The following is a 27,752-nucleotide window of genomic DNA, read 5'->3' as shown; positions in this document are numbered from 1 at the left end:
CCTTCACCCTGGGCCTTTCTTGTTCAAATGTCAGAGGGTTTCCCAGAGGAATCTGCCAGTGGCTTCCAGAGCTGCTCTCGAAGAGAGGCAGGGCTGGGTGTGTTTGTTCCCAGTGAACTTTGACAATGGCTGCATAGAAAAATGTTATCTTTAAAGAGGGTGAGAAAGGGCAAGACTGAGACTGATGCCAAAGCCCATCCCTGGGGAAGGGTGGGGAGGGCTGGGACAATCCCTGCACAGCCACTGGCTGTGTTGGCCTGTGCCTTGTCCTGCTGCCTGAAGGATTTACAAAGTGGCTTCTCCTCTGCTCAGTAGGGAGTTGATTGTAATTTTGTTAAGAAGCCATTGTCTGTATCCACCTGGTTCAGACAAGTGATGCAGGCAGGCCTGGGGAGAGGAAGAGGGACAAGGATAGAGATGCCAGTGTTGGACACGTTCCTGCAAGGAGGAGCCCCAGCACTCGGAGCATTGGCACTGTCCAGGGCTGTGCCAGCATCAGTGTCCTGGAGAACAGCTTTAAGGAAAAGAATCTGCAACCACCCCCAGATAAAAGCATCAATCACAAAAGTTTATTTTAGGGAAGTATCCAAAATAATTGTATTTTAAACCTCCGTGCATTTGGCAACAGATAGACCTTGGAACAAGGTTTCTTTAAAGTGGAAACTGGCCACTAGTTGGACACTTAAATAGGAGGTTGGTTTGGACATGTTTAAATACACATTTAATTTTTTTTTAAAAAAACAACTTTTATATAAAAACCTGTTGTCAATTGTACAAAACCTTCACAGTAGAGGCCTTGCAGCAGCTGTCTGTGAGTGGTGGCAAAGACCTTTTCAGACAAGGCTCACCCAGTGAGGTAGGAGAATTCTTCAGAGATGGCACCTGAGGGCTCCTGTCCAAGCTGTGGATGTGCTTTGGGCTTTGCTTTTAAAGTGAAGCCACTTTTCAAGTAACCTTTGTACCTTAAACTGTTACAAAAGAACATTTTTGTACCAGGCTGGGGTGGAACCAGCTGTCCCCGAGATTCAGCCACGGGGCTGAACAGTAGAACCAGGAAAGTTCCTGAAAGACCAGGGATGGCAACAATTTATGCAGCAGTAACTCCATGTCCCAGGAGAGCTCCCAGCAGCTCTCACCCAGACTCTTCTGCACAACACACAAACCTAAAGCAGAACCAAACCTAAACCTAAACCAGCCCCAGGAATGCTGTCCCTGGGAAGGGACAGTGTGGGCTGTGAAGCCACAGCTGCCCCACGGCCCCTCAGCCTTCCAGTGTCTCTGGCAGGTTGGAACTGGCCTGAAGCCACATCTCACCTCTGGCCTTCACCGAGAGATCCCCTGGGAGCTGGAACGCAGCACCGGCGATCCCAACACGCTTCCCGGGCTGCTGGGGACCTGGAAAAACCCCAAAGCACTGTGAGAAAGCTCAGCCTTTCCAAAGGCATCAGCTACTGCCAGAGCAGGGGTAGGGTGAGCTCACCACCTTCAGAAACCCCTGCCCAGCCTAGCAGAGAGGCAGCACGTGGCTGTAACAGCTCCCAGCGAGACAAGAACCATTAAACCCCCCAGATGAGAATCCTGGTCCCAGCAGAACCTTACCTGAGCTTTTGTCACGCTGTGAAGGGATCCCAGGCTGGGGCTGCTGGCCAGGAAGGAGGAGTCTGAGGCAGCGCTGTTGACCAGCTCATCCAGCACCTGCAGCTGGCGCTGGAGGCTGTGCAGGCTCCCGGCCGTCTGCCGCTTGCCCTGCAGCAGCACCTCGGCCTGCTTGGCCATGCAGCGCCGCAGCTGCGCCTGCAACACACGGCACGGTCACAGGGGATGGGCACTCGGCACGGGCACACGGGATGGGCACACGGGATGGGCACACGGCACGGTCACAGGGGATGGGCACACGGGATGGGCACACGGGATGGGCACACCAGGGTGGGCACACGGCACGGTCACAGGGGATGGGCACACGGGATGGGCACACGGGATGGGCACACGGCACGGTCACAGGGGCTGGGCACACGGGATGGGCACACCAGGGTGGGCACACGGGATGGGAACAGGGGATGGGCACACGGGATGGGCACAAAACGCACTGGCATCACTGTGTAAAGTCAGCCCTGAAGGCTGGAAGGTGCAGTCTCACAGCACAAGCAGGGGGCAGTGGGTTTGGGAGTTATTTTTAAATAAGCTCCCTTTTGATGGCTGTGTTCTAACAGAGCCTGGACCTTAAGGTGATCAGGGTGGTGCTGAACTCCTCTGTCCCGTTGCTGATACACCACAGGATGATAGAAATGAATCTTGTTGGGGTACTCCAACATCCAATTAAGTGCCAATTAAAGTTACTCATCTTGCTACAGCCAGGCTTTTACTGCTCCCACCCAAGGCTCCTCTCTCTGGTCATTACAGAGTGGATTTGCCCGAGCTGGAGGAGGATCCCCACTCCCCCAGGTTGTTCAGATCATGTCTGGAAGGGGCCCAAGGGATGTGAGGGGCACAGATGTGGCACCTTGAGCCTGTCCTCATGCTGCTGCAGCTTCTCCCGCCGTGCCTCTCCCCGCCACTGCTCATCCTTGGGGGAAAAAAAGCACATTCAGCCAGAGGGACCAACAGAGCACCAGGAGCAGCCACTTGCCCAAAGCATTTTACCAGTAAGAAGAATCTGGAAATGTTGAACTTTTCTTCCAAGGAGAGGAGCTGTCTGTCAGCAGCAGTGAAGGGAGCAGGCTCTGAGTTATCCCACTCACACTGCAGGCTCCTCTTTCCTTCCAATGATGCTTCCAAATCTTCCAAGGGGTCTGGAGAAGATGAGTGTGAAGATTTAAACCCCGTCCTAATCTCATTTTCAACCTCCAGGTTAAGCAAGGTTGCTGCACTCTCCATTTCCCTTTGTCTCTCTTCCAGGTCTTGGCTTTTAACCTGCAGCACAAAACACTTGGGTTATACAAGCACCAGTCTTTAACCTAAACCTGCCTCACACTCTGACCTTGCAGGGCCTTCCCAAAAGCTTTCCAATTGCCAACTACATTCTTTTCTGTTTTTAAAGGACTTCACAACAATTTCTAAAGGGTTTATTGAAGGACTAGAAGAAGTCAGGCAAGGTGAATCACTTTTTAATTTAAATTGAGTATCTAAAGAAGAAAAAGCTGGCCCAAGCTGGCACTGGCAAGTTGTTGAATGCCTGCTGAATCTGAACATTGCTAACGTTTAGTGATTTGCATAAATGACAACTCTAGGTGTATTTTCAATCCTGAGTACAGGAGGAAGATTCAAAACCAACACAAAATGAGCTTGGCTGAAGCCATGAACCCTCAGTCCCCTGGATGTGGCCCTCCAGCTGTCCCTGGCTCTGGGGGTGGCTGCATCCCCAGTGTGGGGGACAAGCTCAGCCATGGCCCTGGCCCTCTGCAAGCTGCCCCCTCCCTGCTCCTGCTCCTAGGGAAGTGCAGGGAGATGCCTTTTACTGCAGCACCCACCATAGAACAGGAGCTCAGAGACCCCTGGCTCCTGTGAGGCAGGAACAGGAGTGACCTGGGTGTTGTGCAGCACTGGCCATGGCACAGAGGGGTTGCCTCAAGTCTGCTCAGGAAGTTGTTGCATTACTTTGTTCCTCCAATGACAAAATGGGTGTTCCATCATTCTGCTGTTTAAAACAACCCAAACCCCCAAACTTTCCCCACTCAGCAAGGACTTACTTGCAGTTTGCTTTCAAGCTCCATCCTTTGCATTTTCTGTGTTTCTTTCAGATTCAAGATTTGTTTTTCTGCTTCTCTCCTCTCTGACACTATCTGACCTTGAAGTTGCTTTAGCTCAGACTTGGAGACCTCCAGTTCTTTCTGAAGACACTGTATTTCTCTGTCTTTTTGTTGCAACTGTAATTCTTTTTCTGAGAGCTGATGTTCTGTAAAGAACATTTAAAAAAAAAAAATCCTGATTAGCAAAACTTATCTTGGCCCACTACATACACAGCAGATATTTTCCAAACACCAAGAACCCAAACAAGATGAACAAAAATATTTGTTGTGCCATTAGGCCCCAGAGATGGTGGCAGTTCATTTGTGCAATGACTCTTACTGCTTTTTTTGATGGTTTCTTCAAGAGCTGCACACCGGGACTCCTCCTTTTCCAGCTTCCCCAGGTTCTCCTCTGCCAGCCTGACTTTAGCTATTGCCTGCTCCAGTTTCTTGTGCTGATCTGTTAGCTCCTTTTCCAACAGGATTTTCTGATCCTTCACTTTAGCTGCACATTCTTCCAGTTTTTTCCCTTCACGTTCTGAGTTTTGCTTGAGGCGATGAAGAACCTGCCAGAAACCCCCACACTCTGAGCTTGAATCAGCACCAACTCAGGGAGAACAAAAACCACCACAAGAGACATGAGAGAAGTAAAACCAGCATAAATTGGAAAGAACTGCAGTCTAACAGTGCCTACTGACAAAAACTGTTTGTCAATTTTTCTTCCCTCTCTCATTTTCAGAACAGCTCCCTCAGTTTTCCTGTTGGGTCACACTTTGCTGAAACTCCTCACCCAACCTGAGCTAATCTGGCCAAACCAATCTGTGCTTTTGTGATTATTTGTAAACTCACACCTCAAACTTTTTGAATTATTTTTAAAGTCAGGAGGAAGTGAGGCAACTCAGGGCGCTCATTACCGCTTCCTGTTGGGTGAGTTCTGTTTCCTTCTCCTCAATCTTTTTCTGGAGCTGCTGCAGTTGGCTCTGCCTCCTCTTGTGCCTCTCCTGGCATTCCTTACGTTTCCTTAAATACTCTTGGATCTCTTCCTTCAGGGCTGCCTGCTCCCTGAGCAGCTCCTCCTGCTGCCTGGAGTTGATTTCCAAATCCTGCAATGGAAAACAAAAGCACATGGCAGGAGGAGCTGGGAATAGGAACCAGCCCCAAGGGTTTGGGTTTGAGAGAACAGAGCTGGCCACTGGCACACTCAGGGCTCCTTCACTCAAACCAGCCCCAGGGGGAATCAAAAGGAGCCACCAGATAAGAGCCAGCAGGTGCTGCTTGGTTGGTTGTTTTTAAATATCTTCTCCCTAAGAAGGAATAAAGCCACTCCACACTCAGCAAGAGGAAGGCAATAAAGCAATCCCTGCTCTCAGCTGTGCAGGGCTCTGGTGCTGAGCTCTGCCCTCATGAACAGGTCAGGAGCAACAACAGACTCCCAGAGTGACCATAGGGATGGGTTTCACTAAAACCAACCTGTTCCACAAGGTGCAGCTGCTGCCTCGTGTCATTCAGTTCTGCTTTCAGTGTTTCCAGTTCTTCCTTTTTTCCTAGAAAAGTATTTGGTGACAAGAATTTTCAATCAGCAGTTTGAAATGCCAATACACAGAAATTCTCTCTTTTCATGAGCAAAGAGTGAGTAAGACAAACACAGTTTATGAAATGTCCATCTTTTCAACATGTTCAATTCTTTCTGCCTATGTGAGCATGCTGAATGTTTAATATCAGACAGTTCAGTTCAAGTGTGTCTTGGAACAGAATTTCTCTTCAAGTGTATCACTGCTTAAACCCAAAAATTGATCTTTACCTTGGAGATCCTCCTGGACAGCAACAATCTCTGCATTCAGTGATTTCTTCTGCTTGTTCAGTAGCTCCACCTCCTGCTGCAGGTTCTTAACATCCAATTCCACTTTTTCCATGTTGGACAGAGCAGTTCTGTTGCTCTCTTCAGCAGCAGCTAAGTCTCTGTAAAATGGGAATCACATTCTTGGTTAGTTGGAAATCCTTGGTGAGGACTTAAAAAATGTCAGTAAAACCCTTGAGCAGTCAGAGCAAGACAAATGTCCTGTTCCAAGATGCAGCACTTTACTTTTTGTAATATTTCTCATGGCATTGCAGGATATAACAAATGCTGCTGATTCATCAGCTCCATTGCGGAATATTTTTTTAAATCTGCTGTAGAGAGGCTTCAAGCAAAAGCTCCACAGAACATAAGAAAATGCCTGCGCCTCAGAGTTAGAGCTGTATTTTTAATTACAACACACAGACATTCACACACTTCCCCACCCCTCCTGATCTCTGCAGAAATGCCTGCACCTTTTGGTTTGTGACAACCTCTTCTCCAAACTCCTGGCGTCCTCCTCCAGCCTCTCCTTGTCCCTGCTCAGAGCCTCGATGCTGCTCTGCAGAGCCCTCAGGTGGGAGCTCAGCTGCTCCTTCTCCTCGCGGTCCCTCCTGAGGAGCTGCTCCTGCCAATCCACCTCCCCCTGCTGGCACTGCAACAACCTCTGAGCATTCTCCAGCTTCAACTTCTCCTGGGGAAAGGAAAAGAAAGGAGAACAGGCATGGTGAGCACCACAGGTCTGTGGTCCAGAAGCAGAACAAATACTGACATCCTTGGCTGCAGCCACAGTGATTTGGGTGCATTCAATGGAGGAAGGTGACAATAAAATGGTTCCAAGTCCTTGGGGACCTTTTCAATGCCAGAGATCCCCCAGCTGAGTTAAACTCCTTCCACACTCATTGTTTGGAAGTGACAGGATCCAGATAAAAAGACTCTGAAATTCCTAAAACCAGCACCCATCATTCTACAGCCCCAGAAGAGCTTCTGTGCTCTCTCTCTCTCTCACATACACCAAAAAATCCCATTACTTTAAAGGGCCTAGGCAGATTTAAGACCTTTCTGTGATAAGCTGAAATCAGATTAGAAACTGATTGATTTAAAAGTATCAGGACTCTGCTACCCAAGGCTTAAGAGAACCACAGATGTCCCAGTTCCTGCACCAGCCACAGAGGCATTTCTCACCTCTAGAACAGCCACCTGGGTCCTTTCCAGCTCATTGACCTTCTGCTCATGTTGCAGTTTCAAACCTTCCAGTTCATTCTTCTCAAGCTCCAGCATTTCCAGCACATGTTTCAGTTCTAGGGAGGTGAAATAAAGAGCAGTTATTGGATTAGGATGAGAACTAAAGAGCTCTGTGTGCTCCTTCCCAATCTGCACAAAACCCAGTAAACCCCAGGACACACCCATCTTGTGCTTGCTGATTTGCCCAAGTACTGCTTGAAGATTTTCCTCCTCCTTTCTAATATCCTTCTTTAGGACCAAAAGCTGTGCTCTTCTCTCATTCATCTGCACATCCAGTTCATTCTTCTCAACACTAAGCTCTTCCAGAAGTACTTTTATTTCCTGTGAGAATGTATCAGTGTTACAAGGTTACAAGGAATACCATTCTTTGCAATTTAAAATTAATATTCCCTTTAAACTGAAGTTCTAAATATTTATAAAATGATTTAACAGTCTGTCATCAATATTGTGGTTTAACAAACAAAAAATACAGAATATTTAAGTAAAGGTCTTGTTTGCTGACGATTTAGAGTAGTAACTCTGCAAGGATTTTGATCTCCAAATCTTACCACAACATTGTCATTCAAGTGAATAATAGGCCTTAAAACAAAACCAGACAAGAAGCCCTCACAAAAGAAAATAAACCACAAAATCTAATTAGCCCTGATACTTGGTTTTGATTTCAGCAGGGAAGTACAGAATCCTCTCTGTGCAAACGGGGATGGGGACAGACTGGGGCAGCTGTGCTGTGTTTTACACACACTGATCACACTGACTTCCTTCAGCAGCTGCTCCCCAGCAACAGGAAGTCATTCACAGACTTATATTTAATGTAACTTAGCTCTCAAGGGACCAATTCTGTAAGAGTTACTGGAACTGGGGAGTTCTTCTTTGTGCATCTGGACCAAGCTTTTAGGCACACAAACCCATAAAATTCCATGTTCTATATCTCAGTGGGTCTGGGGAGGGCACAAAAAGCAAAACTGATTTTGTGGAAACCTCCTGGAATGTTTGTAGAACTTCAAGCCTTTTGCTACAATGATTTGAAAACTCATTTGGGAAACTTGCCCTTAATTGGAGAAGCTTTTCATGTGCTTCAGTCTCTCCATCTCGAAGAGCTTCCTTGAGGTCACCTTTCCTTTGGGAAATGCAGTCCTGGAGGCCATGGAGCTCTTCTGTTCTTTGAGTCACCTGCTGCTCCAGGAACAGGAGCTCTTGCTTCTGAGCAGAAATCTACAGTGGAGAAGTTTAACAGAAGAATCAGTGCAAGCTTTTGTTTTTGTGGCTAAACGTGAAAAAAACCCACACAAAAAAGTGCATCAGAGAGCCTGGGATCATAACTGTGAGGCAAAGGTTAATTCTAACAAAATGGACAGCCCAGGGTTAATAGGCCAAGCCTCACCTGATCTTTCAATGTTTCCAGTTCAGTTTTCTTGCCCTGGACAAGGTTTTCTGCTTCTCTGATGATCTGGAGATGCTGGCCCTCGTTCCCCTCTGCAAGTCGGATGTCACCTTGGAGCTTCTGAAGGCTGAGAGTGAGGATTAAGGCAGGAGTCAGCAGAAGTGAGAATATCTTGGGCAGTGACTCACTGGAGGAGGACATGTTTAACTTCATACAGTCCATGGTAAATTGAAAGTCCTCACCTTTCAGTCAGCATTTCTATCTTCTGGTTTAATGACTGCAACTCAGAGTCCCTTGCAGCCACCATTTTGTTGATTTCCTTCAAAATACCTTCTTGTTCCCTCTTAAGCTGCTCCAAACTCCTTGTATCTGTCTGTAATAACCTAGAAGAGCATTTATGCCTTTTTATATTAACATTTTAACAGCTCTTCCTCTCCAAGAGCAGTGTCCTGATACTGGAAAGATCCCAGTCCTTGTCCTCACCCCGTGAGACACAAACCCAGAGGAGCACCCAGGGTACCTGAGCTGCTGAGTTGCTTTCACAACTTTGGTGGCTGTTTCCTGAGCCCTCTGCTCCAGCTGCTCTGCCTCCATTTCAGTGCAGGACAAATGGTGTTTGGCACGATTGTACTTCTGCAGAGTCTTCTTAGTCTAGAGCAAAAATTGAAGATTGAGACAATACATTTCACCTTATGCTGCATTTGCTGTTTAAAGGTGAGCTCCTGGCTTGAATATTCCACCTCAGCCTTCTCCCTCTTTCTACCATGAACAACCTTTTCTCCTCTCTTGTCCAGAGCAGGAAACCTTCCTCCTCTTCAACAAGGACTGAACCAAGTCCTTCTAGCACAGTTTATTTCCCAACTTACTTCCATGTAGAAGCATTTTAAGAAGTTCTAGGTTACCCATGTGAAAATAAACTGCCTAGAGGAACAAAACCACACTCAAATCCTCCTGCCCTCAGGGCTTTGCCTTCCCTCACCTTGCCCCGGGTGCTCTCCAGTTCCACCTGAGCCTCTGTGAGGAGCCTGTTGGCCTCTCTGAGCTCGGCCCGGCGCTTCAGGAGCGTTTTCTCTGCACACTCAATCTCCTCTGCCACATCTTCCTGCTGCTGGAGGGACTTCTCCAGCTGCAGCTCTGCAAGGAGGCTGTCGGTGTAGCCATCAGTAAAGTCCCTGAAAGGGTGGAATTAAAATACAAAGATGCCAAAGATCTGGGAGCCTGTTGAAGTTCTAGACTTGGGAAAAGGATGAGGTATTTGCACAGGCTGCCTTTCAGTGCCCGCTCCCACCTGTGGGTGCTCCGTTTCTGAGCCGCCCGGCGCAGATCTGCCACTTCACCTTCCAGCTCTGCCCTCTCCTGCTCCAGTTCTTCAACATTTCCATGCAATCTTTCCACCTCCCTCCTGTATTTATGCTCAGCTGCCTCTGAGCATTTCTCTTTGTATTTCTGAGACTTTAAATAGCACACAGTGTCTTCCAGCCTTGAGACTTCATTCTCCTGCACACAGAGAACAGAACAGCACAATCAGGATCCATTTTCCAGCTGAGGCCTCCTGAGCAGCTCCAGCTGGCAAAGGCTGTAACCAGACCCAGACCCTTCCTAGCAGGGAGCTTTTCCTAGAATACATTTGTCAGTCAGCTCCCAAAGGTCCCAGCTGCAGCTCTGGTCCTTACCAGGTCCTGATGTTCAGGCACGTTGCAGAGGAGCACTCCCAGGGGAATGAGGGGCATGGTGAAGTTTGGAGGCAGAGGGCCACAAAGTGCCTGGGATCCCAGAGGAGCTGGGCCATGGATGGTGGAGCCAGGAGCTGCTGGAGCTGCAGGAGGGGGGCCAGAAACCCCCACACCCTGAGGGGCAGGGGCCCCATCTGGAAGGGCTGTGTAAACAACTGTGCCTGGGGGTGGCACAAAGGGAGAGCCTTCAGGGACAGGAGATCCTGCCTTTCCTTCACCATCTTCTTTTGCTCTTATTTCTTTAAAAGAGACAAAACCAAACATGTTACTTTTAATAACTTTTTCAGTAGTCTTCAAATGCACATTGTAAATTCTATGTAATTTACAAAAGTGTTGCTTAAACAAAATTATTCAACAGTAATAAACATTTATATTCACTCATGCCCATCAGAAAAAAAAACAACAAAAAACAACTCTCTGTGAACTCTAGGCAAGCCCATCCTTAGTCTGCCCCTAAACATTCTGAGACTGACTTACCTTTGCCAGAATTTGCTTTGTACAACCTATTTCTGACTGGTGAGTAAACCCAACACCCTTGGCTGGGCAAGTCCTCCCTTCCACAGGGCGTGTCCTGAGCTTCCCCTCTCCTGGCTGGGGATGTGCCAGAGCACCCCAAACACACTCCAGAGTCTTTGGTGCTCTGGGAAGCAGGAGTTGAAGCCTAAAGAAAAAATACAGCATGTGTTAATCTAGAAATGATAAATCATGGCAAATAAAGGAGTTGTTGTAAACATTCCAATGATTTTTCAGAACAGGTTACACTTACTCTGCTGTCTCTCAGTTCTAAGCATGATGCTGCTTTAGAAGCACTGAATATATTTTAACAGTATTGGTTTTAAATGCAGACAAATATTCTCCTGGAAGAAATGTTTGTCTGTAACATCTCCTTTTATCCCTTACCTAAATGGATTCTCAGCAGTGCCCCCTGAACAGTTCTCTCCCCATGGGATGGACCTGGGCTCCCATCAGCACAGTAAAGGTAAAGTTCCCTTTACCAGGGAACATTTGTGTGTGTTTTATTTCAGTATTTCTCCTACATGCCAGCCAATGTGTGTTGTTAAATTTTCCCCAAACCTACTACATTTATAATGCACTTTCCCCCATCAAAGGGCTTTCCACAAGGAAAACAACCCACAGCAGGATTTTTATTCCTGACCTGTGATGAGGGCAGGTAGCACCAGTATCCCCCTCTTTTCAGGGGCTCTGCTGTACTGGGGCTGTGATCATTCTGCTGCAAGAGCACATTTCTGAGGGCTGCAATTTCATCCTGTAAGGTTTCAATTTCATCTTTGTTACCTGCAAATTAAGCACAATTTTAGAGTCATCCAAGGCAAGTAGTTAAATAAATACTGGATTCAACTTTTCCCTCAATGTTATCCAGTTCAACTGGAACTGTATTTTAAAAAAAATGATTGCTGAGGGAAACAAACTAAATGTGATCTATAATGACAGGCATACACAGGGGGTTTGGTGGTTTGAGATTGTGGAAATACAAGTTCAGATCCAGGTAAGTGCTGCTCATTTTCCTTACACAGAGCTCTGCCAACGTCCTGAGCAGTTTAAATGGAATACTCAGCACAATCAGTGTTTCCTAAAGAGCTGTAAAAAGTGCAAACTAATGAACATTGACACATATCCTGTGTAAACCTGTACAGAGGGTTATTCTCAACACTATTCTCCAGATTCAGACAGTGAGAAATGGGGAATGACAATCTTCTGTACCCCTGTCTGTCTGCAAGAAATGGAGAGAAAAGAGAAATTACCTGTCCCAATATTATCCAACAACCATTTCAAACGGTCAATCTCTGCTTTTTGCTGTTCCACAGCCTCACTTAATTTATTAATTTCAAACTTCTGAGTGTCTGATGCAACAGTTTTCTCACCAGCTTTCTCCATTTCCTGCAGAAGCTATTGGAAATAGAAGTTTAAATCACAAAAAGCTCCCACTCAATGCCACAAAGCTGCTCTTCCCATGCCCTCATATGAGGGATGTTTGAGTCAACAGGTGATGGATGGTTTTCCTTAAAACTCAGCTGCTCCAGGCAGTGAAGTTTTCACTTTGTTCTGGGGCAGGTGTCAGGGGAGGGAAGAACACTGATTTGGGACAACTTGAGGGGAAGAGGGCAGGGCAAGAACCTCTAAACATGACATTTCCAGAAACTCACTGGTGTTTTATCATACAACACAGAGCCAACAACCTACTTGCTCTTCCTTCTCCTTCAGGAGTTGTTGTAGCAATTCTCTTTCTGCTTCTGCTTTGGCAAGAGCCTGGGAAGCACGAGCTGCCTCAGCACAGAACTCCTGGGCTTCCTCAAGCTCCTGGAATGGAGATTTGCATTTGAGCTGTAGTTTGCAGGAACGTTTCTCAAGCCTGTGCCATTGTGAAAAGTTAACCACTGAGAAGCTGACTGCTCTGGAACTCCAGACACATATAAAATACTGTTTCTCCTTCAGCTTCACAGTATTGGTACAGAGGAGATGTTATTATGTAGCCAAAAGTGCTCCCCAGTTTGAAAAGGAGTTTCTAGTCCTTTCTTTTGTTTTTCTGGCTTACAGAACAATGAATTATCTCGTTTGCCTTTCAGTCAATAGGAGATGAATGATCTTCCCCCTCCCTTTCCCTCCCACAGCAGGAACCTGTCCATACCCACATTTCCTCCCTCATCTCTGCGCCTCAAACTCTGCCCAAAGCAAGAGCTCCTGTGCAGCTCAGAACAATTTAGAAGAAAGCTCTGAAGCTCATTTGAAGGACACAATCCCACTGCAATGGCATTAACAAGCAATTAATTAACTGCCCATGCTGCTTGACCTCAGCTCTCTCCCGGCGGATCCTGAGCACCGTTCCCTGCAGAGCCTGGAGCTGCTTTGCAGCGATGGAGAGCTCGGTGGCTGCCAGCCTGTCCGAGGTGACCACTGCTCTCTGCAGCTCCTTCAGCTCCTTATCCAGACTCAGCACTTGCACCTGGGCCCTGGCATCTTCTCTTTTTTTCTGAAAGCAGAAAAATAGACTTTTACAATGTACCTTCATCCTCCCCCCTACCTGGTTTCATATTATTTAGAAAAAAATCTAAAGTGAGGACAAGCAGTAAAATTTAAGGAAAGGCAAGATGTTATATTTAACATTTCTGTTCCTACATGTGTTGTTTTAGCTTAAAAAGCAAAAATTCACAAGTTTTTGTTTCTCTTTCCTGAGCAATCAAACAGTGCACAGACCTGCCCTCACCCATTCTCACCCTTTTCTCCAAATCCTCCAGCTGAGCAAGAATGGCCTCCTTTTCTTCATCTGCCTCCTGGAGCTGCTGATCAGTCAGGCCCTGAATCTCTTCCATGCTCTTTATTTTTTCATGTAAACGTTGAATTTCATTCTCTAACTGATGCACCTTGTTCTTATTTTGCCTGTTTTCAGCTTTAACCTGTAAGTAAAGGTTAGAGTAAGTGGCCACACATTTTTTTTCCAATCAAAAGCCACTCTGTTTTAATTATTTAATTAAATTTCTGGGAAATGCAGTTACCAGCATACTTTGCATCAAAACAGAAAGGAAAAGTAACTACTGTGCCACTGTAACTGTAATATTTTAAGAGTGCCTCAGTTATTTTATTACAGGTATGTGTAATGATCTTTCAAGAAGGTTCAGAGCTGTATTTTTCTAGTGGTCATTAAAGTCTTTGTTGCCTCTGAGACAGATCATTGACTAAATTCCAATTCACCAAACAATCAGGTAAAAATCAGGAAGATATTAATGAAAAATCAAATCAGACTCCACTGTTACACAAAGGACAGAGCACAGCAAAGCTTCATCGAGTGAAACTTGATCCTTCAGCTGCAGGTTACATTTTTTAGACCAAGCTGAAATTGTCTCCCTCTTGCTTGTGTTGTTTGATACATGCCTGTCTGTATTTCTCCTGTATTTCTTCCAGTTTCTCCTGCTGGGATATCACTTCTTCCTGCAACTGCCTCTGTCCAGCCCATGCTTTCTCTTTTTCCTTCTGTGCATCAGCAAGGATGTCATTGAATTCCTTCTGCAGGCTTGCAAGGTTTTTCCCTAAAATACCAGCTGAATTTGGACACCTGAAAGGTTCCAAGACAGAAAACAGTGATTTTAAGCTGTGATCCCAGATACTGAAATCATGACTAACAAATAGTGCAAGTTTGAGAGATGCTGTGTAATTCATGCAGGTGAGGTTGGAAAAGCCCTGAGTTCAGCAAATCCAACCACTCCCCCAGGACTGCCAAGGCACCACTAACCCCTGTCCCCAAGTGCCACATCTGAATATTTTTTAAGTCCCTCCAGTGCTGGTGCCTCCACCACTGCCCTGGGCAGCCTGTTCCAATGTCTGGCAAGACTTGCAGTGAGGAAAATTTCCCAGATATTCAATCTGAACCTTCTCTGGCACAGCCTGGGGCATTTCCTCTTGTCCTGCCCCTTTCACATGCTCAAATCTCACACTGTACTTTTATTTTACTCACTTCATCTCTCCTGCTCCTGTCTGTAGCCTTTTCCTGAGTTCATTTACACAAGCCATGACATCCTCAGGATGAATTAAGTTACCAACTGCATGGTTTAGTTGATTCTGGAGATCTTTAAGCTGTTGTTTTAGGAAATTATTGTCTCCCTAAAAATAGACCAAAAAAAAAAATCACACAAATTAAGCAAACAAATCCACAAGTGATAAAAGCTAGGATTTTTAATACACCAAAAACTTCACCTGCAATTGCTTGAACTGTAAATGCAACTTGTAATTTTGCTGTTCCTTTTCTTCTGCCAGTTGTGCTTTGGTCTGAGCATTCTCTAACAGTTGTCTTTCCTTTTCAAGTTCATCCTGCAGGGCTGACAGCTCCATCTACAAAACCACAAAACCTCCACATGAATATCCCCACTCCCAACCCCAACCTGTCACCCAAACACACAACAGATGCATTTCTTAAAACAGTAACAACATGACAACACCTAAAAAAGATCCAACAAAACAACCCCAAGCAAACCATCTGCACCTTGCTTCAAAGCAAAGCTCTAAATCCCAGCAAACTGCCTACACCAGCAGTTTGTGATTTGGCTTTGGAGGTGAGGTGTCCTGGGCTAACAACTCTGGCAGCACTGAAGCTCTGCTCTTACCTGGCTAAGTTGTTTCAGTTTTTCAAGTTCTTCTTTTTGCTGCTTGGCTTCAGCCTCTCTCTCTCTTAATTGAGCTTCCAGCTCAGCCTTGTGGGTGCTGACCTTCTCCTGAGCACCTTGCAGGGACTCATTTATCTCCCTCTGCTCCTGGAGCAAACTCTCCAGCATTGCAATTTCCTGGAATTTAATACCCATTTTAGAAGGATGCACATGGGAGAGCCAAAATTTAAGAGTATTTGCCTCCCTTCCCTTTAACTCAGGAACTGCATTAAAACTGGAAGGTGGGGTGGCACTTCGACCTGCAAGGTCAGGCCAGTGGTGCCACTGACTGTCCAAAATCCACTCCCAGGTGAGAAAGGGGGAGCTGGAAGTGAAACAGAGCTGTCCCAGGAGCTCAGGCTCACACAACACTCACCAGGATGCCAGACAGCCCTGGGTCATTGGCTGACAGGACAGAGCCCAGCTGCTGACACACACCCTAACCCCTGGCCAGGGTCAGAGGGTTCACTGACATCCCCACAGAGTCACTGCAAACCCATTGCAGTGATGCCTGCAAGGTGAAAGCTGCACTTTGAGCCATGTCTCACAAAGCACAGCTTTACTGCATCTCTCTTACCACTGGTTTTAAAGGCCAGACTCTATTCTTGAGGTGTGTGGGCATCTCATCATGTTACCATATCAGAAATTATTTAGTCCAAGGAATTGTGCTCTCCTAGTCCCAGTCTGATCACCAGCTTATTTTTTCCAGTTTATTCTTAGATATCTAAACTTGGGAAAAGAGGTATTAAGCCTTACTTTTCTCATATTTTCTGCATCCATGGCAACCACTTCCAGGTTGTTTTTATCCTCCTCCAGACCTGCCAATCTTCCCAGCAAAGATTCTTTTTCCTTCTGCAACTTCTTACACTCCTCATTGGCCTGTTTTGCCTGATGCTTCACACTCTGCAGGTATTCCTGTAGGCCAGTGATAATACTTTCCAAATCCCTTTTCAGTGCTTCATTTGTTGCTATTTGACCTGCAGGAATGCAAAATGAATTGGAGGTAGTTAAGAAGCCACATTTATTTACCAAGCAAACCAAACTGCCTTCCTTCATCATTTCAAATGTTTGCCACTGGAGTAAGTAAAAACAAGTACCTGGAACTCAAGGAGAAAAGATTGGTTTTAAGGTTAGGATTCCCAATATTACTGTGTTAAGCTGACCACTGGAAGAGTTGGAAGGAATTGCAGCTCTTTGTGCATTCCTGCCCCTCTTTCCCAAGCAGGTAGAAGTGAGGTGAGCACACACAGCTTCCTTCACATCATTTAAGAATAGTTTTTTAGCCCTTTTGTACCTATTCTGTATTTCATTTGAGCAAAGATAAACAAATCAATCCTCAATTCAATTCTCATGTTGCCCTAAGTAAAGAAATACCTTGAGACAAAAATTAAAGTTTACCATCAGTGAGCTGCTGCTCCAAATCCTTGATTTCCTCAGTTTCCTTGGCAATCCTGGAGAGCATCTCATCCAGGCGAGTCTCCAGCTGCTGGCAGTGTTTGTTCATTATATCCAGGTGCTGCTCTTTACTCGCTTTTTGAGCTCTCATGTGAGCCTGTCAAGTAACAGAAAGGTAAAGCAGGGCACCAGCACAGATTTAAAACATCAAATTGGGATTTTGTCCCAGTTCTGCAGTGTCCCACTACCAGCAAGAAAAGCCACAAGCTCAGCACACACCGTGGTGCTTTGGGGTTTGTTACTTGCTGGAATTTTCCCTCAGTCCTGCCCCACAAAGGACCCCAGATAAGCAGCAATCTCTGACTACCAGCATTGTCTGCAGCTCCCCCCTGCCCAGGCTGAATAAAGCCTGCATTTATAAATTAGTACTCATGGCTACTATCTTTCTTCCTGCCTTTATATTTTGTTCTACCACTTCCTCTCTCGGTCAAGAACAAACATGATTTCTCCCAGAACCTTTAATCCTGTCATCCTGCATTGCCCTCACAGCAGATGATGCATTAGAACATGTCAGGTCAGCACTTGAATGAAAATACTCTGAATAAACAGCAAGTTGGGTCAACTTTACAGTTACTAAGTAAATATTCCTATGTAAATCTTATTTTATTAAAATATTTCTGAGCAATACATCACACAGCTCACACAGACTCTGGCAAGGACTTCATGCATTTACATGAATTAACTGATTATTTCAGCTGTTTATGAAAACTTGGTTATCAACAGAATAAAGTGTTATTTCTTACCAGTGTGAAATTGCTCAGAAACAACTCAAATGTCAGAAACTTGGAAAAATACAGAATTATACTGTCATGATTAACTGCATGTTTTTCTTATTGCTCAAAAAAATAAATCAAGCTAACAGTAGAAAATTTAAATATGAGTTCTCAGAAAAAAGAACACTTACAAAGTTGCTTCCATAACAAAAGTAAATGGGTAAAACCAAAGCTTTTTGTATTTTTAATGGATTAAACCGGAAGTTAACTTAAACATCTATATCAGCACATTTCAGCTTATCACCTTGCTAAACACAAACTGCCCTGCAGCCTTCAAAACCGAAATTTCAACAAGTAAAACTCGAGCCGCTGCCACTCAGCCATCTTGCTGCAGCTGCCGAATGGCACCAAAAATGCAGTTTTTAAAAAGAAACAAAAAGCCACAGGTCCCCGACCACTTACAGCTTTGCCTTTGTCTTTTCTTCCTGAGACAGCACTTGCAGAACGCCCCACCCCTGAGCGGGAATTCATTTGAATAAAGCACCGGGCGCTTCGGCACGGCCGGGAACTGAGCGGAGTCTCCGCGGGGCCGGGGCGGGGGCCGGAGCCGGAGCTGGAGCTGCCGCCGGGGCTCCGCTCCCGTTCCCGGTCCCAGCCCCGTTCCCGGTCCCAGCCCCGTTCCCGCCCGTCCCGCACGGCGTTTCCTGTGTTGTGATTCGAACCGAGGGGCGGCCGCGGGAAGGGCCGGGCCCGTTCCTGCCCGAGCCCCGCTCCTGTCCCGGCCCCGCTCCTGCCCCTGGACCCGGCCATTCCCTCGAGCCCCGCTCCTGCCCCCGGTCCCGCTCCTGTCCCCCGGTCCCGCTCCTGCCCCCGGGCCCAGCCATTCCCCCGGGAGGCTTCCCAGAACGCGCTCGGCCCTTCTGCCACCCAAGAGCCGAAGAAATTAAGTTTAAAATACGAAAGGAGCATTTTAAACAAGTGTTTGCGTGCCTCTGCTGAAAACGGAGCCAAGAATAAAAATACTTTCATTTCTCACTTAAAAGCACCCAGCTGGCTTGAAAAACTTTCGTTTAGAGATATAAGCTTTTAAAAAACACTATTAAAGATAATTCTGTTTCATTTTAGTTTCATTTCTAGAAGTGTTTGCAGTAGCTGAGCACAGGTGTAACTCAGAAAAAGCCCTGCATCCCTGCTGATCATAAAGTTAGGTGGGAGCTCGGGCTGTCCTTGGCACCCCAGCCCCAGGAGCTGTGACCTCCGGGCCTTGCTGATTCCCTCAGGACTGGAGGTGACAGCAGAGAAAGGCTGGATAAGCACTGCCACACACAGATCTTTAAAAGCCTTTAAGGCCAGACTCCACAGAAAGATGCAGGAAGGATTTCCTACACAGAAATTGTCTGCAAGGCTCTGCCCAGTGTGTTTGTGCAAAACATAGATTGAGTTCTTACTGTGCTCTGCAGCACCTGCTGGGAATAGGAGTTGTTCAAGTGTTTTACCAAAGCTGCTTGGTTTGGTGGGATTTTTTAACTTTCAAATCATAAGGTAATGACTTTGATAAACAGCAAAAGAATATAACTCATTAAACAGGCACATGTGAATGGGCACCTGCTAAAGCTGCCTTTAGTCCATTGCACAGAATATAACAACTTCAGATTCTGGTTTTACTTACATGCCTTGGATCCTCAGGATTTACAGAACCAAGAGAACTCTGCAAATCTTCAAGCTCTTTTTGATTTTTCCCTATTTCTCTTTTCTGTTTCTCTATTTGTTTTTCCAGTTCTAAGGTTTCCTTGCGTAGCTCCTGCAGAATTTGTAACTTTTCACTCAATTTCTGTTCAATTGCTTCCTTGCTGGCCTGGGAGACCTGGAGACAGCATTAGGATGTTGAGTGGTTGGAAACAGAGAGATGATCAGGAATATATTTAACATTTAAATAAAGACAATCTTGGTCACTGATTTTCAGGCAAATTTAAAAATTAAAAATAGGAACAATTGATGACAGTTGAAGAAGTGGAAGATGCTGTTTTAGTTTAATGGTGATAAATTAATTCTTGCTGCCAATTCTGTAGCCACATTGCTTATCAGCTGCACAACTCTACCTACACAGCAGGTTCTTCCAAAGGGTTTGGGGAAGGCAGCAATAAATCAGCAGCAACATGGAACAGATGCCATTAACTGCATACAGCTCCAACAGCTGATTTATGAACAAGCTCTCTAAAACCTGGAAGATTTTTCTGATACTTGACACATGGATTTATGTCTGAACAGTGGCCTCTTTATAAGAATGGGGAGAAAAAGTTGTATTTTCTTACACTGCTTCAAACACCTTCCCTTGCTCTTTGTGGAAAAACTTACTTTCTTCTGAGCCAGAGCATCCTCCAGTTGTTGCAGTTCCTCTGTTACTTTCAGCACTTGTTGCTCTGCATCTCCAATTTCACTTTGCAGTTCTTCTAATCTTCTTTGTGCTGCAGACGAAAGAAACCCAACATAAAACCCACAGAATACATGATAATATTATAATATTATGTATAACACTGACACACAGCTGTGTATGAATACATTAATCAGGACAGCATTAACACCCTGATAATCACACCTAATACATTCTGCTTTCTCAGAAAAGAAGTCCAAAGTTTGTTTAACAAGTTCAACTCAAATTCATGCATCAAACCTCCCTAGAACTGTGTTTTCAATAACATGTCATGCTCTCATCCTGAGTTATCTTAAAATAACAGCAGTAAGAAACTGCAGTACCAAAAATACATCAAGTCCAGTGTTTAAAATCCCAGCACTCCCAGCCTTTGACACTGTTTCTATTCTGATGTCAAGCATGTAACCACTGGAATAAACCACACTGCTACACATGTTTTTATCTTCATTTAATTAAAAAAAAAAAGGTTCTACCTGAATTAATCTTTTCTTCCTTATCCTGCAGTATTTTATCGAGACTTTGGAGATGCAATTCCAGCTGGGGTTTCCTACAGGAGTCATCTTCCCCCTGCTGCACTTTCCCAAGCTGCAGCTGCTGAGCTTGGTCAGAGATGAAGCCTTCCCTTATGAACATATTTCTTTTGTACCTGGCCTTGCCAATGTAGGGACTTTCACCAGGTACATTATCAAGTTCAACCTCCTGAAATGCAAGAAGCAGAGTCTTTATCTCAGAACTATGGCTGCAGCCAACCCCATGCATACATTTAGTTCTCTTATCAAGCATAAAAAGGAAAACCAATTTGAAATTAGAAGAATAAGAAGAAAAGAGATTATACTTAACATTTTTGGCCTTGAACATTGTTATTTTAGAACGGAATTAAAACCAAACAAACCCAACTGAGGTGTGCCCAGTTTGTTGCAGATGTCTGGAGGAACTTTTCCTTAGTATATTAAATTTACTTAGGTTATATTTGATACATTACATTGTTGCACCTAAGTTTAGTCAGACATAACTTAATTGTAGTCTACGACTACTGATCTTTACTTTTCTTATGGATTTCATTCTGGCATTTTTGTTTGCAGGTATGACAGAGGTTGGGCCTTTAATAAAGCAGTATCTATTAGATTATAGGAAAACTAGTAAGGTTTTTATTTTCCAAGTTGAAGAATCAAGGGAAACAGCAATAAAACAATCCACAACGTAAAAATTACTACCTCTGAGGGCAAATAATTCAAGGGCTCAAATTTGACATCGATCTTGTAGAAGGCCAGCTCCTGCTCCAGCTCATACTGCTTCTGGCAAGCCCGGGTCAGCTCCACTGTCTTCTGCTTCAGCTAAAGAACCACAAAGGCAGTGAGATCATGCCCTGGAATTCACTCAGCCCTGGCACACACAGTGCAGCTCCACAGAGAGCAGGGCACAGCCCCCAACGTGGGAACAAAGCTCACAGCACAGCTCAGGATCAAGGATATCACAAAGGGCAATTTTACAATGGTGACTAAGAGGAGACAAAAGCCCCACAATTAATAGAATACAAATGATCACATGAAAGGCCTTTTAAATTTCTGTACATCAAAGTGACATGTTTATTTTTATAACGTAATTTAGGATAAAACAATAATTTGGGTAGGAACCTTCAGCAAAATCTAGGCCAAAATCAGAAATATATTTACTGCTACTAGTGAGCATGAGGGCTATTAACACTAATGATCTGTTAAAAAACCAAAATATCTCAATTGTCAAGAGTACAAAGTCTATGTATTTTATTTTAGCTTAACCATGTGCTAGATTGCTTTTGAGGTTATTTTTAAGTAAAGGTCCATCATGTGATTTCTTTTTAAATCAACTTTTTACACTGAATACCTGAAGGAGAACATGCAGCACAATTCCAATAGAGAGTGGAAAGCAGAACTAATGGAGGAAAAGAAATAGAACAGGGAAGGCTTAAAGAAAGATTTCAAAACCTGATAAATGTCATGCAAAAAATTAACTCTGTTTCAGAGAAAAGGGGGAAAAAATAGCAAGAAAATTGTATTCCAAACCAGTGAATATAAAATCTCACTAGGATACTTCATAATAATGTTGCTACTTCAGGGAACGTGCAAATACATCCTAGAAATAAAACCAACCATGCAACCCAGGGGCACAGTGGGGCTACCTTGAGTGAGGAACAAAGGCTCTGCAGGAAAGGGACTGTGACAAACCCAGACACCAGCTAAAGGGAGACAGAAGTGAGCCAAGTTTGTCATCCAAAGGAGAAGAGTGGGTTCAAGCTGCAAAGCATTTGCTGCTAAATCTCCTTATACTGCAAACTTCATTTTAGAAGCAGACTGCTGGTGAGTGTGTGTGTGCTCAGAGAAACAGCTGTGGAAGTACCAGGTATGAGAGTCTGAAGGATAAAGTTTTAGAGGACAAGTCTAACAGGATAAAATCCAAATATTAAGTTCCCATCAGGTCATTCACAACCCAGCACTCTCTGTCAGTAGGACTTTGCCTGCATTTTATGGCCACCAATGGAAGAGACTCTAACACAAGACTTCAGGATGATGTGAATGAAATAGAGTTAAACTGGTGAGCATTACCCAAAATAATAATCAAGGGCTATTACTGACATACAACTTGTGGCACATCTTGTTTTTTGTGAAAATAGCAATTTTCTTCCTTATTGCAGCAGCACCTCAGAGTCTGACCAGAGGAATATATTCTGAATATTCCTGAACATCTGAATATGTTCAGGATATTCAGAACATCAGCAATTCAGCAGCTTAACCTTTCACCAACAGACAAAATTTTAAACAGAAATACATCAAAAATTACTAGAAACAAAGAAGTTACTACAAATCACAGGAGTGATACTGACTGCTGCTTCCATATACTCAACTTTTTCCACAGAAAGAATATTGAAGGTCAATAATCACTTTCTAAAGAGTTGGAAGTCTCTCAGTTTTAAAATGAAACCTTCAGTCACTTGAACTCCCACACTGACAGTCTGAAGATTTCCTTAGTGCCAGGGATTATCTTACCAGCTCATTTTTGGTGCCCAGGTCCCTTTGTAGCTCATCAAAGCTTTGTCTCTGTTGCACAGCCTTTTCCTTTAGTGACTTGTTGAGCTCATCTTGATGCTGAAGTTGCTCAAGCACTTTGGTCTGGTTAAGTTTCACACTCTCCATCTCCTTTTTTGTGTTTTCCAACTCTTTTTCTAATTTTTCTATCTCTTCTGAAAAACAATATCAGAGAAACATTCCAATAGAAAAATCTTTTCCTTCTCAACTTAAATTCTGTCTCATTCACTTTAGATTTCACAGATTATTACCCAAATTAAACCTCTCCAGAGCTTCCTGCCTGTCATGGTTTGTCACTGGCTGTCCATCCAGGTTTTCCAGTGCCCTCAGATGGAATATGGTGTACAAGCAGTAGTGAGGCAGACTTGCAACTGGGTTTCCAGCAAGGAACAGAGAGGTCAGATCTTGCAGAGGCTTTAGTTTAGCTATATCGTGGAGCTAAATAAAATAGAGAAACAAAACAATGATTAGGCATCCTTCTGAGAAGAATTAAACCCCCAGGAGTGAATTTCTGATTATGTAGAATGTTTTATGATAGGTCTGTGTTAAAAGATTTATTTTAACCTTTATGCTAAAGAATAATCTCTAAAAACCTACCAAAAGACACAATATTATAACTAAAGCCACTTCTTAAAATCAAATTATTTCCTCTATAAAAAATGCCACTGCAAAGAGTGTAAATGCAATCAAGCTTTATCTTGGAAATATCAAGATACTAAAGCCTGTGGATGAATAACCCCCAAAAAAGTCAGGCCTCCCCAAACAACATAACACAGGTTTGGATCTTCACCACCTGCACAAGAGGAGTTTCCCTGATCAATGACTTTCTGAGGCTCCCAACTGCTGCATTTCCCAGCAGACTGTGTGGAAAGACACCCAGCAATGACCCAGAGGAAGTCAATCAGTGTGAACACCCAGCTCAGGCTGAGCAGTGCCTGTTCCTAACCAGGATCACTTACTGAGGACACTTGGTTCTGTTTCAAATCCAGGCTGCGCAGGGACCTCAGTTTCCTCCCTACCCACACAGGAATGTGCTCAATCTCATTCCCTGCCAGGTTCAGCCTCTGTAGGTTCTGCAAATGTTCTATGCCTTCAATTTTGCTGAAAATGAGAAGGAGAATGGAATTTGTCATGAATCACAGCAGATTTGAAGTGAAACTGAGGCAATATGGATAAACTACAACAAAATCTGTCACAATGAATTAACCAAGAGATCAGCAAAACCATTATTTAGTGCCATGGACAATTGAAATAAATGACACCAGCTTACTTACAAGTACTAAATTAAGACCAAAAATCATAGCACAATTTTCTGCCATTGTCTCAAACTCATTACTTTTGCATGTCTTCATTTCAGTATTAACACTATTTTAATGTGTGCTAACTCCATTTTAATAGGCAAAATTTGCTCTTTCTCTCATGAGAACATAATGGCACAAAGATGAATCAAAATACAGTTGTTTTGTGGGGTTTTTCCCCCGTAAAAAGGAAGGACCATCTGTAAACTGACAGCATGAAGAGCTACATTTTTAGTGTTTTCACTAAAACTATTGAGGAAACCATGCTAGGTTGTAGTTTACTTGAGCATGAACATAAAGTAAACCATGAGTATTATAAGTACAGCAGGATGTGCTCCTGTGACTGTGCTGGTTTTTGGGTACATATGAGCTGTAAATAACTCAAGTGTGAAAACAGAGCAGGAGCTAAAAGCTACTTTGCCCTTTTCAATTCCTGTTGAGAGAGGAAGTTGTGTGAATGCAATGTGTAGAAATGAACTCTGGGGTTTTACTCACTTCCCATTGTAAATGTCTCTGCTGAAATGGCAGCCTCCCTGCTGCAAAGGCAGTTCCACAATAGTAAAAATCATAATTCATTGACAGGAAAATTAAAAGTGATGAAGAGTTTTGCTACTGCATGAACCATTACCCTTCAATGCTTTAAACAAGACACCAGGCTCTCAAAGGAGTTCAAAAGCAATTTAGGGAATTTATGGCCTGCCTGATCAAGCCCATTCAGCTTCCTCTCCTAAAAGAAAAACTTATTATATTACCTGTAACAATAACCAGTAAAAGTTTAATTAATTTTTAATGCACTTAATTGGGTTATTGCTCTTCATACCACTCTCTGTTGTGGTATCTGGAAACTTGCACTTCTGGCTTGGTTTCCAAGGAAAACAAATTAAACCCCAGCCATGTACACTGACAGCACTTCCCAGAACTATTCCTGCTTCCAATACCTCAGAGCTTGGGCTCTTTACAGAGACCTCAAAGCCTCTTAGTGTTGAACTGGGAAACTCACCTCAAGTGTTCACTCCTGGGAGAGAAATCAAGCAGGAAAGGAAAATCAGCTTTACAGACCCTGGGCTCCCCAAAGCCTGGGCTGGCTCCTCTCACCTGATTCTGTTGTTGGACAAGTTGAGCTCACGCAGCTTCAGCAGTTTATCCAACTTCTCAATCTTCTCTATTTGGTTGTTACTAAGGTTTAGCACTTCTAGTTTGTAGCACTTTTCCAAATTTTCTATGTACTAAAGAACAGGAAATCCCTTAGCATAGGGTTTGGGTTTTTTCAAAAGAGAAAAGCAGCTTTCTATTAATTAAAAATACCAAATACTCTCATATTTTATTAATCACAGTTCATTGTGGTATTCTATAACCTCACTTTAGGTACAGTCTTCTACAGTTTTGGAAAGCTGGATTTTAAATTTACAGTGGGCTAGTCTTCATCTACATCAAAAGCAACATGTTATTAAAAAAACCAAAACATCCCAAACCAACCAAATCCAGAACCTAAAAATTCCATGAACTAATCTGTTTTAAGCATCATTCTAATGAGCCAATTCTTTTTCTTTTGCTCAAGTCTCAACTGCCTTTTTTTCAACAGCTGATTGCAGAACTAGGATAACAGAATTAGATTGTGCTGTTTACATCCACTTAAAAATAAGCCTAATAGATGCTAATTATTCAGAACTTAGTTTAATTTCCAGTTTTTTTCCAAACACTTACCTTAAATTTCTTGTTCCCATCCTTTGGGGAAGAAAGATTCAGTGAGCTTATACAAGCCAGATTTTGCTGTTTTGACAGACCCTTTATAAGGGGCTCAGTTATGTACCTGACCCCTGGGCTAACACCACGTTCACCTGAAATTAAACAGAAAGGATTGATGATTTTTATATTTGCTGTTTTCTTTCCACTGAATACTGGAAAAACATTGAAAATTATCCCCCCCTAGAAGCATTTACAGGAAGGAGGAAAAGTCTCATTATTCTCCCCAGCTTTCATTACTCCCACTTCCACATTTGTGTTAAAAAAAAAAAAAAAAGATAAATCAAAATTTTCGGGCTTCTTTCCAACAGATCATACATCTTTAATCACACTGGCTTTTAATGCTTGTGGTATGTGCTTGGATAGCAGTATTATTGACTATACAATACCTTTCTGAAATTTAAAAGCAGCTCCAACATTTTCTGCTGGAATCTCCCACTGCTGGGGTCTCTGCTCCATGCTTTTGGCAGCTGCTGGAGGGGTCTGCTGGCCAAGACGTGGATGTGTGGCACCAGAAGTGACAGGTGACATTGGCTGAGGTATCAGGGATCCTGGTGCCTGTGGTTTTCTACCTTTCCTTACAGAGCCTTTCTTCATTGTTCATTGCCAGAAATGCTGGGTATCACATGGCAATACCTGGAAGAACTGAAACAAGTATCAGTCTGTGTGGAAAGCTAAATCTCAAAGGTTTGCATGACAACAAAGGTGCTACAGAAGCTGCCAAAAAACACACCTCCAATGGGTGCCAGCTTCCAGTTTTCCTGGCCTTGGGAAGAATTTTACCTTTACACTCCCACCCTTCTACAGCACAGCCCCAGGGACTGATGGAGCAGCTCTGTGTGTGCAGCTCATCTTCCTCCTGTCCTGCAGGCTGTGCTTTACACAAAGCCTGCCAGCTCTGGAGATTCTCTCGGCTCAGGCTAACAGAGCTGGCAGGGACACAAACAGAGGATTGGATCCCAACTGATCCCAAAGCTTGAAATCACCCACTTTGCACTAAGAACAAATGCAAGCAGAAAAAGGCAACCAAGATTAAAAAAAAATTAGGATCAGTCCAGCACTGGCATTCCCAGAGTTTTCCTTTCAGCAAACAAATTATCCTGTGACTGCCTGGGAAATTCCAGAGAATGTTAACAGAAACCTCCCTCAGGGATGAGCACATTTCCGCAGGGATAAGGGCAGGAAAAGTCATGTAATCCGTGAGACAGAGCCCTTGTAGCAACCATCTCCAAGGGACAGAGCTTTACTAACACCTCCACCCACTGAACAAGGAGCACATTTTAAGACATTCTTTAAGACAGAAAAGGTCTTCTGTGAGGGGAACTTGGAGCTTTGTGAGTGATGACACTGTGCCTTAAGAATATGTTCTTCATTGTCATGGATTTTTTTTCCTCCGAAATTGGAAAGGAAATGAGGACAAGGGAAGGTGGGGCAAGAAAAAGGGCCACTGTTTTCTATCCATTATTTAGAAACACAATTCGCAGAGGATCAGGACAGTGAGACTGGAAGGCGCCGGAGAGGGAAGAAGATGCTGGCGCGCTACCGCAAAGCCACATTGGGGCGTTCCTCGTGTTCCAAGGAGCGCAGTTCGTGGTTTCACCGCTGCTTCCTGAGGACAGGGCTGTGCCTTCGCAGTGACAGCCCCGGGGATCGGGGCCCCGCGTTCTCCCGGCCCCCATCCCCTCCCGGTCAGCGGCCGCGGGCCGGCCCCCTCAGGCCTCCGCTGTGATTACCTGCGTTGACATGGTAACGCCGGCTCACCGCTCGCCGCCGCGGCACGGCCGGGCAGGGCGGCCTCGCAGCGCTCCCGAAGGATGGCACCGGTTCTCCAGGCAGCTCTCCGCCGCCTCCTTCCCCTCGGCGAGCGATCGCCGCCCGCACCGCAGAACCCGGGTGCTGCGGCTCCTTTAAGGGCGTTCCCTGAGGGGCCGCCCCGCCGCCATTTTGTTCGGTCGGCGATAGCGGCGGGTGCGGCTGAG

General features: G+C 44.5%; 1 protein-coding gene across 6 annotated transcripts; it reads right to left on the bottom strand.

Annotated features, from left to right (window-relative positions):
* Positions 1-547: 547 nt before the first annotated feature.
* On the bottom strand, positions 548-27,752 carry CNTRL (centriolin). Of its 6 annotated transcripts, none has more exons than XM_071453960.1 (44): positions 27,507-27,752; positions 26,163-26,418; positions 25,735-25,868; positions 25,126-25,256; positions 23,692-23,833; positions 22,984-23,170; positions 22,694-22,887; positions 21,829-21,885; positions 21,534-21,581; positions 20,885-21,004; positions 20,144-20,369; positions 19,595-19,704; positions 18,909-19,103; positions 16,470-16,623; positions 15,828-16,048; positions 15,033-15,209; positions 14,626-14,760; positions 14,387-14,532; positions 13,807-13,987; positions 13,152-13,331; positions 12,728-12,907; positions 12,121-12,237; positions 11,682-11,826; positions 11,075-11,214; positions 10,396-10,579; positions 9,859-10,157; positions 9,474-9,682; positions 9,165-9,357; positions 8,706-8,836; positions 8,428-8,568; positions 8,186-8,312; positions 7,852-8,016; positions 6,966-7,125; positions 6,745-6,860; positions 6,036-6,253; positions 5,527-5,684; positions 5,196-5,269; positions 4,640-4,828; positions 4,066-4,291; positions 3,687-3,892; positions 2,641-2,910; positions 2,501-2,563; positions 1,600-1,794; positions 548-1,395 (listed from the first exon to the last, which is right to left on the bottom strand). In XM_071453960.1, the coding sequence occupies exons 2-44, from the start codon at positions 26,368-26,370 to the stop codon at positions 1,324-1,326; spliced, it is 6,924 nt and encodes a 2,307-aa protein (XP_071310061.1). In that variant the 5' UTR covers positions 26,371-26,418; positions 27,507-27,752; the 3' UTR covers positions 548-1,323. The 6 variants fall into 6 exon arrangements, with proteins under 6 accessions (XP_071310061.1, XP_071310062.1, XP_071310063.1 ...); XM_071453961.1 differs by having other exon boundaries at positions 26,163-26,409; XM_071453962.1 differs by lacking the exon at positions 21,534-21,581.

Source organism: Agelaius tricolor, unplaced genomic scaffold, assembly GCF_023055355.1.
Source record: "Agelaius tricolor isolate 1412-34295 unplaced genomic scaffold, bAgeTri1.0.p SCAF_38, whole genome shotgun sequence".
NCBI classification, from domain to species: Eukaryota; Metazoa; Chordata; class Aves; order Passeriformes; family Icteridae; genus Agelaius; species Agelaius tricolor.
The sequence above is the reverse complement of the archived record's forward strand: the minus strand, read 5'-3'. Positions and strand labels throughout refer to the sequence as shown.